Below are 22,495 nucleotides of genomic sequence, written 5' to 3'. Positions count from 1 at the left end.
TAATAAAAGCCGTTAAAGAACCTGGATTAGAAATGCTTCATCTGATCTGTAATAAAATATGGCACACAGGAGAATGGCCCGACGACTGGACACACTCCACCATTGTCACTCTCCACAAGAAAGGGAGCATACATAAGTGCAGCAACTATCGTACAATTTCCCTCATCTCACATGCCAGTAAAGTAATGTTGCAAATTATAAATGAAAGACTGAAAGCTTTTCTAGAAAGAGAAATTCCAGCAGAACAAGCAGGTTTCACCAAGGGCAGAGGCACTCGGGAACATCTTCTGAATATGCGCCAAATCATAGAGAAAGCAAGGGAATTCAACATCCCTTTTTATATTTGTTTCGTAGACTATAAAAAAGCTTTCGATAAAGTCAGATGGCATCACCTGTGGAAAATCTTAAAGGAAGTGGGGGGTACCGCAACACCTTATTTCACTTATCATTCAGTTGTATCAGCACACTACAGGATCAGTTAGAATACTGGATTCAGCTTCAAAGGAATTTTCCCTCGAACAAGGAGTCAGACAGGTGAGTATATTGTGTTCTCAACTATTTAACATATACGGAGAATACGTAATGAGAAGGTCGCTAGAAACATGGGAAGGTGGCATTTCAATAAATGGTCAAAAAATAAATAATCTACGCTTTACAGATGATACAGCACTACTCGCTAACAGTCAAGAAGAGTTAACCAATTTAGTAAATAGGGTAGAAAACGAAAGCAATCGGCTCGGTCTGGAACTAAATACGCAAAAAACCAAAATTATGATAGTTGATAGGCAACATAACAACCATCCAAATATAAGTCATATCGACCGCTTTGAAGTCGTTAAGTCATACGTATACCTGGGATCACTATTGACAAATACAGGGACATCGGAAGAAGAGGTGAAGCGTAGGTGCAACATGGGAAAGGTAGCTGTTGGGAGACTGACCAAGATCTGGAAAGACCGCCAGATTTCAAGAGCCACCAAAAACCGGCTAGTCAACTGTTTGCTACTCCCAATATTGACGTATAGCTGCGAATCGTGGACTCTCAAGCTGGCGGAACGTAAGAAGATCGATGCTACCGAGATGTATTGTTATAGACGTATGCTCCGTATCCCATGGACTGACTGAACGCCGTACAAACGTTTCCATTATAAATGAACTTAATATTACTAACAGGCTTTCCTGTAAAATCCGACTAAAACAACTAAAATATTTTGGACATATAATGAAGAAAAGTCCGGACAATATGGAAAGACTCATAATTCAAGGCAAGGTGGAGGGACGTAGACCACGTGGCCGCTCTCCAACTCGATGGATAGACCAGATCACGACTAGCTGTAGCAAGCCAATGCACGATGTCATCGAGATGACAAAAGACAGAGGCGCATGGAGAAAAATAGATATAAGACAATTTTAACAGTTGCTATGGAAAAAAATATCATTTACTCTGATAAATGTTTAAATAAACTTTCCAAATTTCAATCCTTCATATTTTCTCAATGACTCGACCGATTTTCAAAAACGGGACGGGTCCGCCATCTACTAGTACATTCTATTGTCTGCTTCGCTTACTTGTCGACTTGATTAAGAGATGGCGCTACAACAAAATATTGTCTTCAGGTTTCTGGACACGTTGCGGTTTTAGTTGCTCGCTTCTCCGACAGATGGCGCCACATACACCTTGACAGTATCATTTACTGTTAAAGTAAGCTGTTAAAGTATCACCCTTGCGGTTAAAGTACTATTTTATCTACTATTTTTGATATAGATATAAGGCAATTTAAACAGTTGCCATGAAAAAAAATATATATATCTTTCAAATCCTTGAATTTAATAGATTTTAGTAAGAAGGTTCACTTTAAATATACGCATGCACATAGTACGCACACTGTTTTTTCTTAATTCCGTTACTATTTTAGTAATATTAACGTATTTCCTTCGGGTCTATTTCCCGTGCAAAAAAACAACTTCCCGAGTCCCCCAGCAACTTCGCCAAACCATCGGACGTAAACACACGCAGATAATATAAAGAGCCGTTAGTGGGTACGGCTACGGCGGCTTCATTTAATCTCGTTAAAATCCGCGCCATTAGCGAGGGAAATGCGGGAAATTATTGATCGGGAAAGCGCCCGTTTCCCTCCTGCGACGACCGACTGCGGCTTTGCAGGTCGCGGCAGGATGACAGGGGAACGGGAGAGGAGCGTGTGTGACAGCAGGAAGAAAAAGGAACGTGGTGACATTAAGATGCCAGATTAATGAATCGGCACTGCTGATGGCGTACCGAGGACTGATGCAGGAAACGATGAGTTTTAGGCGTCTTTTATCGATGATCAAAGCATCGACAAGGCGTTTTAGGTATTTTTGACAAATACATTTGTCGAGAAGGTGTGAAATATCTCTTATAGTTTTCGAGATAAAAAATAAAATATCTGTAAAATTGACTTTTGAATAAGCAACGGTACAATCATGAATTGAACGAAGACTAGAAACTACTCTAGACGTTGTCGTCGATGTTCAGAGGTCAATGGTAAAACCCAATGCGGCCGAAAAGAAAACAGCCCAAAAGACCGTTCGACGGTAAACAATTCGCATCGTGATGAGTCTTCCGTGTTCCGTAAAGTACTGGTTAGCAATTGCTCGGGAAGTGGCCGAACCGTCTCTGACAGTTAATTGACTTAAACGGCGATCTTGACCCTCAGTGGTTAATCTTAGACGCCCTTTACCTCTGGCACGGTTTTGTTGAAACTCTACAACAATTGGCAACAGTGCAAACACTTCTATGGACCCTATCAGCAATCTCTCGAAATGATAATCCTGCCTCCCGCAAACCTACAATCCGATCCCTATCAAAATCACTGAGTTATCTAAAATTGGCACGTCTACGTATTCTAGGCATTATCATAAACTCAGAAAAACACCTGAAACTACTCTGTAGCAGAATAAGTAACAAACTGTGCGAAAGCCGGGTCTATAGCTTTTTTCGTTTTCCTGTTATTACCGATTCTGAACCGTCCTAGAACTCTGCAGCGCATGCGCAAATGAAATAATGTCTTCATATTTCCTTCTGCGCGTACGCATCACAGTTCTAGGACGGTTCAGAATCGGTAATAACAGGAAAACGAAAAAAGCTTATATTGGGATGACAAAAACATGTATAGCACAAAAACTAGTGTGTTGACGGCGCCGGCGGCGGCGTTCAAATTATAATCATATCTTATCCATACAATAATAAACATGCTTACAAACATTCATTAAAATTAAATAATATTTAGTGGGTGTTCTATTTTCAATGTCACTTAGTATATTTTCATGGTGTCTGTCTGTCTGTCTGTCCGTCTGCCTGTTGTCCGTCTGTCTGTCTGTCCGTCTATAACACGATAACTCAAAAACCGCAAAACCGATTTTAACCAAATTTGACACAAAAATACTGTGGCACCCGAGAATCTGGCCATTAGTTTTTGGTGAGGGTGGGGGGTTGGTAAGGGGGTATGGGAGGGGGTTAAAATTTGAAAAAAATCGTAACTCCAAAATTACAGTAGCTAGCGAAACGCGGTTTTCAATTTAAGATTAGGAATAATATTTGCAACAAAATTTGTAATAACATCAAAATCAGTAAAGTCGCAGTGTTTGAGATAAAAAAAATTGGAAAAATTCCTTTACTTTGAAACTAAAAGAACTGCCTACAAACTTTTTATTAACATATTTTAGTACTCCCGGCGCCAATTTTTTTTTTCTAGTCCTTATCGTTTTTCCGAAATTTCGAAAAAATAATTTTATTTATTTCTCGGGGTGAATTTTAAAAAATCTTTCACAAATTCCTTTCTAGATTTTTCAAAGTAAGTTATATCAAAAATTCAAGTTTTTACCAAAACTTCGTATTTGAAGGTCTATTTTCTTGGACTATAAGATATTTTTAGATGTTTATTAAACTTTTTGGGGTGTTTTTCTGAAAATTATTCTGAATTTTACTTGTATCGGTGTTACAGTCTCATGAATAATGTATTAAATCTGTCATAAAATTATAAAACAACATCATTTAACAGTCACATCGTGAAAACTCATCCCGAAACTTTGATTCCCCCTCCGTATCCTTCGCTAATAACTCCAGAGGGCGCCAGCTGATAACGCTTGTCTCTCAACAACGCCTCTCGTGACGTCGGAGTTAAAATATTCATGACCCATTTTTACCGGCCTTGTTTAGATTCGGTATTATCACATTAAGTCGCTCCAGATGCACGCTTTTTTATACTTTGCAGCTCATGTTTTTTTGGAATATGCAGCGATATACACACAACCAAACTTATAAGGAATCATCTATTATTTTTCATAATTTTTGAGACGCATGAAAAAATTTTGTGTTTAAGAATAAAACTCCTTAATAAAGTCCTTACCAAAGACTTTTAATTGAAAAATATAATCCATATAGCAATAAAAAATAAACAGTTCCCAAAATAAACATAATGGTATTTTTTTGGTTTCTAAAACGAAATGAGATTTTAATTTTTAATCGTCAAAAAGCAAAAACAAAGAAAAAATTGATAATTTTAATATCCGTGTTGCCACCTCCAGCCCTAGCTTCTATTCGTGCTTGCATACTTCTTATTAAATTATCAACGTTCTCTTTGGGTATGTTTTCCCATTCTGCTTATGCTACATCAGTAAGCTGTGCGAGATTTTCTGGATTGTTTCGACCCTTCTTTTGAGCTAGTCCCACAAGTGTTCGATAGGGTTTAGATCTAGTGAACATGCAGGTCAGTTTAAAACTACGACACCTTCCGTTTCAAGACATTCTCTAGCCACTCTGCTCTGGTATGGGGAGGTGCATTATTGTGCATGAAGTTAAAATTATCCCCAATTGCAGCTCTCCAAAGCCTAACGATTGGTTCTAGCACTAAATCAACATACCTCCGACCCGTTAAAGTTTGTTGAAGTGGTAACTATGGAGTTTTTGCTCCCACCATAATAACTCCTCAGAACATTACAGTTCCTCTTTTATATTTTGGTATAGATTTGGCAGCCTGGAGTCTCGCTGGTCTTCCTGGTCATCTGATCTTAGGCCAATTCTAGTCTCATTCGAAAAAAGAACATTTTGCCAATTCTCAAATGTCCAGTTTTGTTGTTGAAGACACCAATTTAGCCGGTCAATTTTATTTTGCCGAGATAACTGTGGGACCCGTAACTCCCTCCCACTGTACCACCCTCGATTACGAAGCTTTTTTTATGGTTTCAACTGAAACGTTCACACGTGTAGCTGCCAGAAGTTGTCTTTGTAGCCCTGGATGAGAAACATTGGGATTTCTGCTAGCAATTTGGCACACAAAGCTGTCTTGTTCAATTATGGCTCTTTGACGACTTTGTCTGAGCCCGTTCTTGTATGTGTTTTTGATAGTAGTGGGAACTATCGAATGAATACTATCGAAACATTCGATAGTTGCAATTCATTCGAATAATTCGATAGCTAGTAAGAAAACATTCGTTGAAAACTATTCGAATAAAAATTATCGAATAGATGCGTCATCTGCCTTGAAATATTGTATTCTAGTAATTCGGCAGCAAAAACCATTCATTTATAAAATTCATTCATTTATGAAATTCATTTATTCGTCAGGATCGATTATAATAAAATATTAACTGGATTTTAGTTGTCGCCCGGCGACGTAGGTTCCTTTCCCAGAAACCCGGCAGCGGTCGGTGGCAATGCAATGAAAGAAGCCGGCATCTTTGATTTTTTTGCGGGGTCATATATAGATAAGGACACATTATTTTTTTTATTGAGGTGCTAGTATTTACACAGAAAATACATTATGAAGGGCGCTGTTGCCATATATTGGTATTAGTTGATATTAGCAAAGAATATTATTGTTTGGCTTTAGTTAGTTAGGGATAGTATGTCTATATATTTTGCATTTTTTTATTAATATTCTGTTGTTACACTGCAATAATACTTGTTATTTTGGATGTAGGAAAATTATTATTAATGTTTTTAAGCAAAGACTGGTTTAATAGAAATAATAATAACAGTAATAATTTGTTATACCTATTAACAACAAAATTTAAAATAATTTAATATAAACATTTTTTTACGTAGTAGCAAAATATAAAAAACAAATTAGATGTCAAAATTATTTATATTAGATCCTATTTAAAAATAATATAGTCTTTAATTTTTTTGTGTGTGTGGCAACGTTGGTTTATTAAATAAGAATAATTACAGAACTAATTTGTTATATTAACAATAAACTTTAAAATCATGCAGTGTAATGGAAGGAAAGTATAAATAAAAAATTAGAAATCAAAATTATTTATATTAGGTACTTTATATTACTATTTAAAAATAATATTTACTTTTACTGGCATTTACTTTAAAAAATAAATGAAATATTTCTTCGCAAAAAACTATATGTAAGAGAATTAGCATAAACAAAATACAAACATCGTTAACTTTTTTTCTTAAATTGGCACGTGTAAAACTTTCAATTTAATTTTCTCACCCCATAGTTTGAGTTCGATAACCCCATTTACTTAACCACATTACTTAAATATGATTATTAAGTTCAACTAATTCATATTATTAAAACATCTAAAATACAAATATGTATTTTTAAAATTAATTCTAAGTTCATCTCATCTCTCTTAAAAATTGCTACTTCTCAAAATTTCCCATTAAAAAATAGACCATATACCATATAACATAAAATAATTAAAAGATCGAGCTACGGAAAATCACACAAATTTTCGGAAAAATTTTGACACCTGCACACGCACACAATCGTCAATTAAAAAAAAACTACTATTTTAGTATTTTAAATATTTTAATAAACGCAAAAATAGCACAGTATTTATAAGGCAAAGTTATAAAAATTTGGAACTAATAATGCACTGACGCACACAAAAATCAAACGAATACTAAATTTCATTTATCAAAAGCATTCGATAGTCGTGGCTCAACGATAACCATTTAGTCGCACGGCGAGGTTGTCACATATGCTTTAGTATACAAATGAATGAATGATTTTATTCGAATAAAACCATTCGATAGTTGAAATCATTCATTCAGTAACCATTCGATAGTCTAATTCATTCGATAATCCCATAGTTTTTGATACGATACCCTGGGTAACGCCTACTACGTCTCTTTGGGACATTGTTCAGTGAGAGCAATAATTCTTCCCCTTTGTACATCTGTTAATCCAACATAGGGCATTTTTTTATTTTTTTTTTGGATCGAATGAAAATTTCCAGACAATCGTGATTTTACTGCTGTAACACAAAATTCACAAGAAAATAAATCGCAGCAGTCGTTTATTCTTTATTATCTTGTTTATTTATAACAAAAAGGTTTATGTTAAAGTTGTATACTAATTTTTTTCCTCTGCAAGAAGTTTAGTCAGGGATACAGAGTGATTCCATATTGGTTGTGTGTACACACACCGGCACAATTAGCGAAACAGGTAAACTTTACTTATTAGCGTAAATTCATCAATAATAAAGTTTGGTCAAAAATATCAATTGCAACCCTCAGTTAGTCTCCTTGTGGTAAAGAACTGAAGTTGAATATGAATCTTCTTCTATCTCGTCCAATTTACACATCCAACAAAGCGATCTTTTTCTCGCATGCATAAAATTCAATTTATTTCTTTGGCGAGCTCCGTCACTTCCGGCGCATTAAATAGAACGGGAGAAAGGCAGAAACAGAAGAAATCTACTTCCGTTTCAACCCTCTCACTCCCCCTCTCATACCTTCCGTGTAATAAAGTTCTTTTTATTGCGTTCATAAAGAAAAACTGAGCTCGCAGCAAATCAAGTTTCATGTCTGAATGGTTCTCGTGTGATTGCGTGGCTCTTGGCTGGATTTTTTTCTTTTTTTGTCGATTGGGGGAGGCATAATAACCGTCGTAATGAGGACAATGAATGGGCTTGTGTGAGGTTCGTAAATAGAAAGGATGTGGAATAAGAACAAGGACTGTGAAATGTGTACGAAGAGAATTGCTTGTAAAGGAGTAAAATAATTTAAAAATGCGCTATTTAATAGTTATTTTTTATACAAGACGATAAAATTGTATTTTACCGTCGACCGAAAAGATTACTTTCGGGAGACGATAATGCAATTTTATCGTCGTGTATAAAACAATATTTTTTTCCATAACGAGTTACGTTTTAAAAAATATTCAAAAATTATTATTTCAAGGAATTTATTACAAGTAGAAAAAATATCGAGCTGGATTGGCGGTGGTTTCTATGTAATTCGACAAATAAATAAAGCTGTCTCTTTAGTTGTCAGTTTTGAGTCAATATTTTTTAATTCTCTTTCGTGTCGATTGCTGATTGAATTGGAACCAGAAATGGCTCAAAACGAAATACGTAAATTACCAACAGATATTCAGGCTGAGGCGACAAACGCCATATCCAAACCACAGTCCAAACTACCGTATGATCGAATAAAAACGGCTTCAACGATGGCTATGAAATGAAGATCACTGTCATTTCATATGTAAATTTATATGGGAAATGTCGTCGATTGTCATTTCATAGCCATCGGTGACGCCGTTTTTATTCGATCATACGGTACTTCCATTTAAACCCCGAATAACTTATGAAAAGGAATACAAAAATTTTCAAAAATGGAAGCAATTAAAAAACGTGCGAGAAGAAATAAAGTTTTTGACCTATCCTCGCTGTTAAAGTATCATTTAATCTACCCTTGCAGTTGAAAGTAATATTTTATCTACTATTTTTGATAGATATTAGGCAATTTTAACAGTTGCTATGGAAAAAAGAAACTTTATTTAACTATTCTAATTAATAAAATGTTTACATAATCCCCCATTCACAGCGAATCAATACCCGAAACGTTTGTAAAATTTACGCCTTACAATACGAAGCTGTTAAGGGGAGAATCTTTAGCATTCCACAGAGATGCCGTTTTTAGTCCATCTAAATTTCTTTATTTAATATGCTCATAAACACGGTTTTTGGGTGTGCTCCACAGGAAGAAGTCGTTCGGCGAAAAGATCCTGTGGTATTTTCCTACTGTATTCCCAATAGACGGGAGTTAATGTTTTTCTTCTCTTCAACATGAAGAATATTCAAGTCAGTGTTGTTTTCTTCCTGTTCAATTATTTTTATCTTCATACTTCCATGTGCTTAATACCTTAGTACCTTTAGCTTCAAACTTCTGGATTGTTCTTTAAACTGTTAATTTATTCGGTGTAGGGTTTTCGGAGACTGAGTTGCGAACCTACCTACACAGCTAGAATACTATTTCCAGCAAAATGCCGTTTAACAATCGTATTTGCAGAAGCTGGGAAATTCATAATTATTTTATACAAAATCATCTATTTAGGGTGTAATCCGTTGCTTACCTTGGTTATGGTTTTATGTCCCGTTTCTATCGGTTTCCTGAAAGTTTTCTTATTACGGAACACGGAAAAATTCGGTTATAACTGTCACCAAACTAACCAGCGCGAGAAGGCTGGTTTTTCTGGTTTTGTTTGTCAAGTGTCATTTATTTGACAGAAATCAAGCAAATATTGGAGGTTCGAGTGAAATTCTCATTTAATTTCTAAAATTTGTAATAATATTTTGTATCCAAAAGCAATGGAGGTAGGCAGTAAAGGTAAATAAATTTAATTAACTAAATAGAATGACTTTTTAGGACCATTTAAACTTATCATGCAGCCATTGTTTCTTAAAGTCAGGAACATTTAAAGAAAACATGAAAAACAAGACAACAAGTAATCGTGAATGTTTGGTAAGCTATAAAAATATAAATATTGATTAGATTTGTTTATTTATTATTGATCTGTTTTAATATTGGATCTGCAAATCTTTACTTGAGCTGTCTAACGAGTTTAACAGTTTATTAATAAAGTACTTTTCAATATTAAACTCCACTGAAAAGAAGAAGCGAACGTAAAAGCAGAGAATTTGAAATGAAATTTAGAAAACGTCAACATTTGACGTTTCCAGTATTTTACCATATCGTTCCGTATCAAACCGATGTTTTTCAGGAACCGCTCTTTACCGTAGTTTGCCGATCTCTGGTTCGCCTGGTTTTGCAACGAAATAGGTCATAGATAAAAGAAAATAATCTACTATTGAAATAGGTACAGCTTTAGTATCTTCAAATTTTTATAAACAAAATGTGACATCGAATTTGACAATGACACAATCACATTTTTGCTGGTATTTTAATTATAACTTCTCTGGGCTATATTATAATTTTTACTAATTTGAAGGTAGATTTTTGCAAATAACTTTTAAATGATTATTCTAAATGAAACGAAATTCTAGACAAAAGTACAACTTTAGCCGAAAAACAGTAGTACCTATTTAAAAGTTATTTACTGTTTTTTTTTCTGCTTCTATATGCAAAATATAAAAGACAGCCCTCATAGGTGGTCTCTTGTTTCATTCATAGTCAGGGCCGTCCCTGGCGAGGCGAAAAATCGAAGGATCAATTTGGGGGCGCAAAATCGAAGGGTCAATCAGTACTTTGTAACAAAAAACCGATACGCTTTCTTGCCAATAAACAAATACTTAAACATAGGATAAAGTTTGCTTAGCGTCTTTTGGCGTTGTCGCACCGAATAAACAAGTCTAGGGGCAATCTTGTCGGGCAAATATATTGATCTCATCTATTTATTTTTCATTTTATTCATTTTATGGAAAGCACTATTCATTAAAATATTGTATTCTATGTTATAGGGCTTGTTTCTCTCTACAATTTCCTGTCTCACAATGTACCGTTTGTGTCGGGGAAGGGATCATAGTTTCATAGTTTTCGATTTTTGAAAGAAATCAGTAGATGTATATTATTTCGTATATTTTTCATTTTATTCATTTTATGGAAAGCACTGTTCATTAAAATGTTGTATCCTATGTTATAGGGCTTGTTTCTCTCTACAATTTCCTGTCTCACAATGTACCGTTTGTGTCGGGGAAGGAATCATAGTTTCATAGTTGTCTATTTTGAAAGAAATCAGTACTGCATGGCACACAATGTATATGCCAAAATGTATTATTATTTCCGATTTTTAGTTTATTGTTTTTATGTATTTCATTTAAAATGGGTCGGTTTTTTTCTTTAGGGTACTATTTTTGTTACTAAATATTTTTGTGGTTTTGTTTGTTTTATTTATTTAATAAATGTTTTTATACTTTAATTAGAATTTTTTTTTACATTTCCAATTACATATTGCTCATTTGTCGCAGAATATAAATTCTTTAAATTTTGGAGATTAAGATTAAAATATATAATTGATTTAAATACAAAAAGGGCGCACCAAAGAATGCTGCACGTAAGCGCCAGATACCCCAGGAACGGGCCTGTTCATAGTACTAGCACCACTAGTAGTAAATTCATAGCACATTCATGATAAATAATAACTTATGAATGTGTATGTGAATGGATATACTTTAAAAAAAACGTCATTTGAAAGAATGAATAGACGTAACTGAGACCAGAGCAAATCGAGCTAATAAATGGTACTCGCTCTTTTGCTGTTTATATTTGAAATGTGTCTGATAGCATCTAGATTTATTTACCTTAATCTTTTATTATGTTAGATAAATACACATCAATCTCTCAACAATATAAAGCATTTTAAGTGATTTTTCCTTGTTTACCCATCGACTATTACGACATTTATTCTACCAGGTTATCACGGAACAAACAAGAAACTTAAGAAAGGGCTTCGCTGATAAGAACGCCTCGCTTTGTAAACTCTTTCTCAAACAGGAACGTTATCAGTGAGGAAAATGGTCGAAAAGAATAAAAGAAAAATGGAAAACCGACAAGAGCAATAAAAGTGTGGAGAGCGGGTTTGTTGAACTTAAATACATACACACCAGTTCCATTGTTTGGGTATTTTATTTTTAAAAGATTTACTAGAACTGGCCTAGACGCTCGTTAAAATACTAATACGGATCGGGTAAAGTGGACCGTACACGTCCAGTTTTGACGGCGTAAAGTTATCTCGAAGAAATATGGATTTTTTTGTAATTTTTTTACAAAAAATCTTTAAATTTTATTACACATCTATGTTAACAAAGTTCAAGGCTAGAAAAAAACTATTTTTTACGCGTAAAAAAATATTTTTTAAATTTATTACTTTTTCAACATTTCAAACTACACTTTTTCAAACATCTTTCAAATCCTTCAATTACCTTTACATTTTTAAACAGGTGGTCTACTGCCATTTCACTAAAAATCCAGTCAATGTTCTTGAAACAAATTTTTCACGGTAGGATTTAAAAGACACTTAAATAATAATGTCACAAAAATATAAATACATATATACACATACACATTTCTAAAAGTTCTATTTCATATTTTTTTTATATTTTATGTCAATTCTTTCTCTAAACGTTTTTCGAACTTTAAGCAATTGTTTTAACCGCACGATTTTACAAACTAAACACCATTAATGTTGTCTATTTGAAAATATCTATTCCAGAATCAGTCAAAGAGTTCATCATTTATCCAGAACCAGAAAACTATGAATTATTACCTACACAAATTTCGCGCTGGATCTCAAACCTCAAACCTTCGGCTACGACAAAGCTACGGCAACTAAAACTAAATTTTTTTTCGATATTAAAAATTTAAATATTGATTTAAATTGACTAAACCAAACACTATACGCAATACGCGATAAACGATACAAAAACCTAGATTGTTTTATAATTTGAGTTTTCATAAACTTCTTTATATTGACTTTTTCTATATTCTCAGCAGGGTTGGAAAAAATCATGATTTTTTAAATTTAAATCAGATTTTTTTGATTTTAATTCAAAACAATATTTAAATCGGATTTCCAAATGACAAGTTCTATCCTAAATGGGTAAATCTATACCCCGATACCGATAACATTGACAATTCTACAGGACGTGTGATTTTTCCACATCGGTCACCAATATATTCCGCAAAAAAAGTCGTTCGCTTCAGATCAAAAGGATTTTTTTTCAAATGTCTGAAAAGTATTAATTTTTGTCATTTTAACGCCTAGGCATAAAAGTAAAGCACTGTTACGGCTATAAGCACAAAAGTACAAAAATATACTATTAAACTGACATGAAGTGTCAAATTCAACGAGTGTACAAATTGTTGCTCGATTACTGTTTATATTATTTGCAATGTTTAAAACTGATTAAAAAATTATTTGTAATGTTTAAAAAAATAATATGTTTCTATTCAGAGTAAAAATGTACTTTTTGTGCCTCCCTGTAACGTCGGAATAGTTTTCCGATGGTCCTTCAAAGATACAGCATCGTCAAAAAAAGTATAATTTTACTCCTTATAAAACAATACAGTATTGTTCGGAAATAGTCTTAAGTCGAGAATGAAATTCGTATGTATTATCTAATGTCAAAGTTTAAAGTACTTCTGCAGATCAAAATGTCGCACAGTGGGCAAAAATCCAGAAGTATGTTGCAAAAATTCTTTTATTGTACGATTTCATTCAAATTTGGTAAAAACATTCTATGCCAGTAGCCCGTGAACCCAGTTAGTTTTGGCTGACTTGAGATTGGCTGGGGGTGGTGGGGGGATTCATAAAATGGAAAAATCATCTTTTGACTAATACAGCTACCAAAATGCGGTAAGAATATTTTACATTTCACTAAATTTTACGATTTTTGGCAGAGCCAAGATGAAACAGACAAATGTTGAGCAATTATTACTCCTCCGGCATATACAGGGTTTGTTAGGTTAGGTATATATATTGACATCCTCTGTATCTTTTTTATTCGACGTTTTCGAAAAAAAGTGTCTTGAATAAAAGTTTAATGGTCTGGAATACATTTTTCAAAACAGTCTTCTTTCCATATACAGGGTGCCTTAGAAATCCTGTGCGTGGCCCAACTTTCTTATTTCAAATTAGTACCCAATTTTTTATTTATTTTTTTTTTATTTTCTCCTAAAAATCCTAACTACTTTTATGTAGCATATCCTATACCTAATTTGAAATAAGATAGTTGAACCACGCTTAGATTTTTTGAAGCACTTTGGATATGCGAAATAGACTTTTTTGGCAAATTTATTCAAAACCACTTTCATTTGAGACAGTTTTCGGAAACGTCAAATAAAAAAGATAAAGGGGGTGTCAATGTATAAAAGAAAACCCTAAGTATACTAATCCAATCGAACTTTTATTCAAGATTGTTTGTCATTTGAATAAGTTGGGTCTCTAATAATACCAGACAATATGTAAACAATATTTTATTTTATATTTTAAATAAGTAACAATATTCTGAGACTTAAACAATGACGATTTCGAAAATAACAGAACATATACCTATTAAAAATATCTAAATTTTATTTTACCACCTACTATTTACTGATATTTTGTTTTATAACAGCTGGAAGCAATGGTCACGAAGTGCACATTTTTAAATCTGAAAGAAAAATCTATTTCATTTAATTTAAAAAATTAGGTACTGTCAAAATTTGTCAATTTGTCAAAAAATGTCATTTGACATTTATGACATACCTCTTCTGAAATCTTCAGAAAAATTACGTAACTTTATATTTCAAGTTCTTCTCTAGCTACTATAACAATTAATTTATGAGAAGTATCCACATAAAGGATCTTACTATACACATACGCATGGAGACATACATATCAGACTTCCAATAAGTTTAAAGTTAAATCATTTGATTTAAATCCTTTTTTGACTTAACTTTTCTAAGATACAATATATGCCACGTATCAAAAAAACCTTAAATGATTATGTTCTACTTTGTTTGTGTTTGGTTTTTATCCAAAAATCAAAATAAAAGATCCTTTTTTACTTACCTTGACATTAAATTTACCGCAACCGGGAATCTACGTAAAACACACATTATGACAATTTCACAATAATTATTGACAGCAAGCTAAGGTCGTCCGATTCAGTTGTTATAATACTGTGTCACTTGAATGCAATGCCTACTATTTAAAAAATTGTAGAAAAAAGGCAGTTATTGGACACAAATTAACTGAAAATGTAGGTTTTGCGCAAAGTTCGTTTTACAGCCCCTCGAAAGAGACTCCGAATATGTTTTTTTGTTAGTTTTATGTGGTTTCCTCTTAACTAATATGTTTCCAATTTAGTGTTATTGCCATAAATGCTAACTGTGGATGTTATTTTTTGCAACATGGTTTGGACATATTGCCTACTGTGTGTCGGTAGGAATTTGGAAACATACAACCGATTCAAAAAAAAAATATATTTTCTCACAACGATTATAGGTTCCCGGGATTGAAGATATAGTCTCTATATTAGAAGGACTTAGTTCTGCACTAGACTTTGCGAATGATATATTATGTATTCGAACAGCGAATTTTTGTCACTTAAAAATATAAAACAAATCTCCCTGCGTTTAGCCTGTCTTTAGTTCAAAAATCGGTCCAACAATTAAATTGATGAATAGATATTTTTTGATGAATAGAACATTTTCAATTATTTTTTGCGATTTGCTATCTCTTATGTATGTTATAGAAATATGTTTTATAAGTTTCTAGGACACATTTTTATAACTTTTACAGTTATTTTTTGATTTATAATAAAGTTTCAATAATTTTTTTTTATTTAAATCACATGATTAAAATTAAAAAAATCACTTGATTTAAATCACGATTTAAATCATGATTTAAATCATTTGATTTAAATCCTGCCAACCCTGATTCTCCGACACTACACCATTTGACGTACATGAGCGCCTTTACAAAACTTCTAAATTTCTATTGTTTGTGTTTGGGCCAAACACCAAAAGCCCAAAACATTATTTCCAACAATACTACAATACGAAAAAAGCTTCCATTGTTTTGAATATAATCCCTCGGACCTCCAGAACTCTCTAAACAATTAGTGAATGTTTGTAATATAACAGACTTTAAATGAAGCTTTGCTCTAACGAGCTCTTTTTTAATTTTACTTTCGTATTTTTTGGGTTTTTATTTTCTTAAGTTGAAAATAATTAATATAAGCAGAGTTTCCAAAGCTTTTTTTTTCTTTTTCTTTATTTTGATGTTTGTTTTATTATATTAAAAAGGTTTATTAACGAAGAATGTATAGTTCATATCAAATAAACTTTTAGTCGCGTGATTAAGCTTAAACAAAATAAATTAATTATAAATATATAAACAGTTATTACTTCAATATTTACATCGACAAAACTCACCTTCTTAACAGTACTTAAGAGACATAAAGGGCCATTACTACCGCTTTCCCGCTCAAGATATTCTAATAAAGTTGCAATGAGTTTTTTACGGCTATTAAGCTGTTTTGTACCCACTTCGCACTAAAAGAGGTTCTAAAAAGAACAATGTTCGACTGCAAGGTCTGCTAATAGACATTTTTAAGCTATTTTAAGCTAATAGACATTTTTAAACATTTTTAAACATTTTCAGACTATTATTATTGCTTGCACACATACCTGTTTCCTGCTCTTTACTTCTACAGTGATTGTAATTCCATGTTTTGTTGTGATGTTTAGCCATACTATAGATAGATAGATAGACTACCAACATTTATTCACAACGTAAAATAAAAAAAAATATTGAGTCTACCCCACGTCTACCCTACATCATAGTTTTACATTTTTTAAATAAAATTAGAACGGCACTGATAAACCAGAATTTAAGTCGGCCATATTTGAGGCCCATCACGGTGAACCTAAGATTTTTGATTTTTTTTTTTTTTAATTTTTGATTTTGATGCTCCTTCCTTAGTCCTTATTCAAAGATTTAAACCAAAAACTCGTAATACATAACTAAAGTGTCAAAACGGATGACAATGTCAGGAAATAAATAAATAGGTACGGCAACTTAACATTTTTTACAGCAGAGCTACCACCTAAATCCCCAGCGGGAAATTTAAATTCCAGTTAGTCAGCCAGGCACCGAGTATGTTCATGGTTGGCACCAATGAATTTAAAAATCGCGCCCTCGATTACGTAACTAAAAGTTTAATTGATATCAAATATAGTTTTCCATATAATTGTTTTTTTTCAGGATTGGCAAGCAAAGTGGTAATAACTATTATTATTTTATCAATACTATATAACTTAATTTTAAAAATGACAAATCAACTGATTACAAATAATAGGGTTTTTAATTTTGAAATGATCACGTATTGTTTAATACACATGTTTATTTGTTTTCTAGTTTCTCAGTATTTTTAATTATTTATTAAATAAATAATTTCAATAGAATCATATCATGACGATACGTAAGAAAAAGATTAGCTATTGCTTTTTTTTTAATTAATAGTAGTTAATATATAGCACGGCCGTCCTGAGCGGTGGAGCAGAGGAGCAGTTGCTCCAGGCGGCCAAATTTGAGGGCGGCCGTTTCGGTACAATTGTACTGAATTCGGTACATCTTGACCAAATTCGGTGCGTCAGTACTACATTTTGGAAAAATGGTCCTTTTCGTTACGAAATTTCCAACAGTATAAATGCAACTAGTAAACTGCTTCAGAATGAGAAACTCGACATCATTGAGTCCACAAAAGCTCTAAAAGCTATCGACGACTATTTTGTCAAAATAAGGACTGACGACCATTTTAGAGATTAGAGCTGGCAGAAGAGCTGGAAATTGAAGCAGTTTTTACTAATGACATTAAAGCTCGTCCCAGAAAAAAAACTAGACAGTTTTTGTATGAATCAGTGAATGAGCCAATTTTAGATCCACAGGAAAAGTTTAAAATCGAATTTTTCGTTGTTGTCCTGGATACACTCCATGAGGCTCTCCAGAAAAGGTTTGACCTGTTAAAAGCTCACTCGGACTATTTTTCGTTTTTATACGACTTCACAGTTCTCAGGAATATCAACCGAGAGGAAATAAGAAAGCATTGTATGGATCTTCATCTCTATTTAACGGACGGAGACAAACATGATATTGATGGCCTAGAGCTTCGGGACGAGATTTTAGCTCTAATTGCTCTAATACCACCGGATAATGCCGAAAACTTCAGTTGTCCAAAACAAACAATAAAATATTTAAAAATTTACGATCTGATTGGAAACTTTCCAAATATTTACATCTCCATAAGAATCTTATTAACGCTGCCGGTTTCAGTGGCAACCGGAGAGAGAAGTTTTTTCTAAACTCAAAACAATTGAGAATTACCTGAGATCAAGTATGACACAAGAACGATAGAAATAGCGGACAGTCTAATCATCGACGATTTTATTTCAGAGTTTGCCGAAAAAAAAGCAAGAAAAAGGTTTTAGTTTTGTCCATGTTAGGAATTTTGTTTCTCGGGATTATGTCTATGTATTTATTACGAATTTTGTTTTGTTAATAATTTATAATAATTTATATTATCTAGTTTTAGGTGTTAGTTTGGCTAATGTACCTTATAATGTTTTTTTTATTCTTGTTAGGTGCCATGTGACGCTCCTTTTAAATACAAAATTTAAATGCTAATTCTGAAAATCTTGCAATATTTATTTCCTTTTTTTTTTCGGAAAGCGTTTGATAATATTTCTTACCATCTGTGGCACAACTTTGATATTTTTTTTTCACACCTAATCCTTCGGATCAAACTTCGCACTAATAAAAAAACGATTGTCTGTACGGGGGGGGCGCATTTTTTTAGGGGCTTGCTCCAGGCGGCCAACAGTCTAAGGACAGCCCTATATATTAGTAGTGGGAACTATCGAATGAATACTATCGAAACATTCGATAGTTGCAATTCATTCGAATAATTCGATAGCTAGTAAGAAAACATTCGTCGAAAACTATTCGAATAAAAATATCGAATAGATGCGTCATCTGCCTTGAAATATATTAATTCGGCAGCAAAAACCATTCATTTATAAAATTCATTCATTTGTAAAATTCATTCATTTGTAAAATTCATTTATTCGTCAGGATCTAAGGTCAGGATCGATTATAGTAAAATATAAACTGGATTTTAGTTGTCGCCCGGCGACGTAGGTTTCTTTCCTAGAAACCCGACATCGGTCGGCGGTCGGTGGCAGTGGTATGAAAAAAGCCGGCATCTTTGATTTTGAGTCAGATAAAGATAAGGACATATTATTTTTTTATTAAGGGGCTAGTATTTACACAAAAAATACATTATGAACGGCGCTGTTGCCGTATATTCGTATTAGTTGGTATTAGCAAAGAATATTATTCTTTGGTATTATAGTTAGTTGGGGTTGGATTGACTATATATTTTGCATTTTTTTTTATTAATATTCTGTTGTTACACTTCAATAATACTTTTTATTTTGGATGTAGGAAAATGATTTTTAATGTTTTTAAGCAAAACTGGTTTAATAAATAATAACAGTAATAATTTGTTATACCTATTAACACCAAAATTTAAAATCATTTAATATAAACATTTTTTTAAGTAGTAGCAAAATATAAACAACAAATTAGAAGTCAAAATTATTTATATTAGATCCTATTTAAAAATAATATAGTCTCTAAATTTTTTGTGGCAACGTTGGTTTATTAAATAATAATAATTACAGAACTAATTTGTTATATTAACAACAAATTTTAAAATCATGAAATATAAACATATTTATTAATTTTCTGTGTAATAGAAGAAAAATATAAATAAAAATTAGAAATCAAAATTATATATGTGTATTACATATTATTACTTTGTATTAGTATTTCAAAAAATAGTATTTGCTTTTACTGGCATTTACTTTAAAAAATAAATGAAATATTTCTTCGCAAAAATCTACATGTAAGAGAATTAGCATAAACAAAATACAAATATCTTTAACTTTTTTTTAAAATTGGCACGTGTAAAACTTTAATCAATCAATTTAAGTTTCTCATCCCAAAATTTGACTTCGATAACCATTTACTTTTTTTTACTTCGATAACCACATTACCACATTACTTAAATATGATTATAATATATATAATAAGTTCAACTAATTCATTTTACTAAAACATCTAAAATACAAATACATATGTATTTTTAAAATTAATTGTAAGTTCACTTTATCTCTCTGAAAAATTGTTACTTCTCAAAATTTTCCATTAAAAAATAGACCATATACCGCATAAAATTAAATAATTGAAAAATCGGAATATCACACAAATTTTCGGAAAAATTTTGACCACCTGCACACGCACAGAATCGTCAATTCAAAAAAAAACACTACTACTTTAGTATTTTAAATATTTTAATAAACGCAAAAATAGCACAGTATTTAGAAGGCAAGTTATAAAAATTTGGAAGAACTAATAATGCACTGACGCACACAAAAATCAAACGAATACTAAATTTCATTTATCAAAAGCATTCGATAGTCGTGGCTTAACGATAACCATTTAGTCGCACGGCGAGGTTGTCACATATGCTTTAGTATACAAATGAACGAATGAAACCATTCGATAGTTGAAATCATTCATTCAGTAACCATTCGATAGTCTAATTCATTCGATAGTTCCCATCGCTACTATATATAGCTTAATTTTAAAAATATCAAGATAATAGTGACTATTATCAAAGGTGTATATTTTCAATAATTAGCTATACAGGGTATAAAAAAATAGTGTACTACCTTCAGTGGGTTATTCTACAGATAAAAATAAGTCAAAAAGTTTCTACATATGAGTTGGCCCTCGAAAGGGTAGATAAAAATAATATATTTTATTTATTTTTAAGAACATTGGTGAACCGTAAAAAAGCATAAAGCACTATACTACCTCAATATAGACGATTTAATTGGTTAATGACAGAATGCAGAGAATTTTCGTCAAGAATAAAAATTAATCAGAAATTTAAAATAAAAAAATTCTCCATATGCACACATATTCTTGGACACACTGTACGTTATCAGGCTGTATAAAGATAATACCCATTTAGTCTGAATTATTTTGCTTTCATGTCCATATAATATCATCCTACACATTTGACGAAGGTATAATTTATATTTTATACATGTTATAATGGATTTTGCCGTCCTCACTTCAACAACAAATAATTAAATTTTGTTTAACGCCCATTTCGTGTTTACGTTAAAGCTATTATAAAACATCTAGCATAATAATTTTAAATAACGGTTTATATGTTTTTAATTGATTATTTCCAGTCAAAGCCGCAGTCAATATTGATAAAATTCATAATTAATTATTTATATAAACTACCTATTTGTTGAATATATATTATTTTATATTATAGATTTTATTGGTTTGGTTTGGTTTGGCACGCAGACTAGCAATAGCTCGTAACTCGACTATAAAACTAACACGAATATGGAAAGACTCTGCAATATCCCATCACAACAAATTAAAATTAGTAAACACATTAATCTTTCCTATCGCTACTTATACATCAGAGATCTGGACTCTGAAAACTACAAATAGACGAAAAATAGATGCTTTCGAAATGTGGGCCTACAGAAGAATGCTGCGAATTTCATACACAGAACATCGGACCAACGTATCAATTCTAAGGCAGTTGAAAGTTAACACAAGACTTTCAACCAAAATAAACCAGCCATACTTAGTCATACCAGGGTACTTCGGGCACATTTCGAGAAGAACTGGAAGGACTGGAAAAAATCATAATCGAAGGGAAGATTAATGGCAAACGACCAAGAGGAAGATCTCCGACGCGCTGGGTGGACCAAATCAAAGAAATTTCGGTCGACGATAAAATACCATTTTATCGTCTTGTATAAAAATAACTATAATTTGTTATATTTCTTTATTTAACGCCCCTTTGTTGTACACATTGCATTTAAAACAAACCATTATTTTTCTAGAACAAAAATAATAAACATAATGTCCTATTTTTTCACCCAAGTGATTCTAATAAAACGAAAAATTCCCAGACATTTTTAGTAATTCCTGGAACCCAAACGAACCCATTTCGACACCATAAAACAAGTCTAGGTATGTGTACGTCCGTTCCGAGAACTTTATGTGAACCATAATCGTCCGAAACGATAATAAAACAAAAATAATACCAGTACTGCCAGTCCAAAGCCATAAGGAGCTGGCGTGAGTACTCGCTTCATTCTTATCAGACGAAAATTGTACCTATAATACTCCGTCGGAGTTGTACTTTCGTTAGTACTACTGGTTTGGTAGTATAGTGCGGGGTGATGTGACCGGTAGTTCGGTAGGGTTTAAGTTTTATTGTGTAACGAGCTTTAGTGTTTTATTGTTGTTATCTTTGATCTTGATTTAAAATTATGGGTGACAAAACTGAAGTGAGATTGGCAGCTTTGAGGCAAAGATATAGAAAAGTACGTACTACTACTATACTAATAGTACCTTAATGAAGAGATTCTTCACTATAAAATACCCTGTATTTTAAATTAGCACAATTTTTTCTTTAAATTCATAAACTTCTTTCAGAACATCAAAATTAATGGTTTCAGTTAGCGTAGAAGTTTGTTTCTCTAATATAAGCATTCAGAACGTCAAAATTGGTGGTAGATATTTTCAATTAGTAGAAAAAGTTATCAAACTTTTGACTTTTCCACTAATTATACTAATTATAATTTGCGAGAAATGTCATTTTG

The 22,495-nt window shown here is 32.5% G+C and overlaps 1 protein-coding gene across 3 annotated transcripts in view; it reads left to right on the top strand.

Moving 5' to 3' along the window:
• LOC115887201 (transmembrane protein 47-like) overlaps positions 1–22,495 on the top strand; it is an 87,612-nt gene that overhangs the window by 54,248 nt on the left and 10,869 nt on the right. The window contains exon 1 of one of the 3 annotated variants that reach the window (XM_030906556.1): positions 21,955–22,216. The exons of the other annotated variants lie outside the window; for them this stretch is intronic. Coding sequence (XP_030762416.1) covers positions 22,163–22,216 — 54 coding nt within the window. The 5' untranslated portion in view covers positions 21,955–22,162. Of the gene's footprint in view, positions 1–21,954; positions 22,217–22,495 lie in introns of those variants that run through there. 3 annotated transcript variants of the gene reach the window in all.

Source organism: Sitophilus oryzae, unplaced genomic scaffold (assembly GCF_002938485.1).
Source record: "Sitophilus oryzae breed Bouriz unplaced genomic scaffold, Soryzae_2.0 scaffold_555_pilon_pilon, whole genome shotgun sequence".
Taxonomy (NCBI): domain Eukaryota; kingdom Metazoa; phylum Arthropoda; class Insecta; order Coleoptera; family Curculionidae; genus Sitophilus; species Sitophilus oryzae.
The sequence above is the reverse complement of the archived record's forward strand: the minus strand, read 5'-3'. Positions and strand labels throughout refer to the sequence as shown.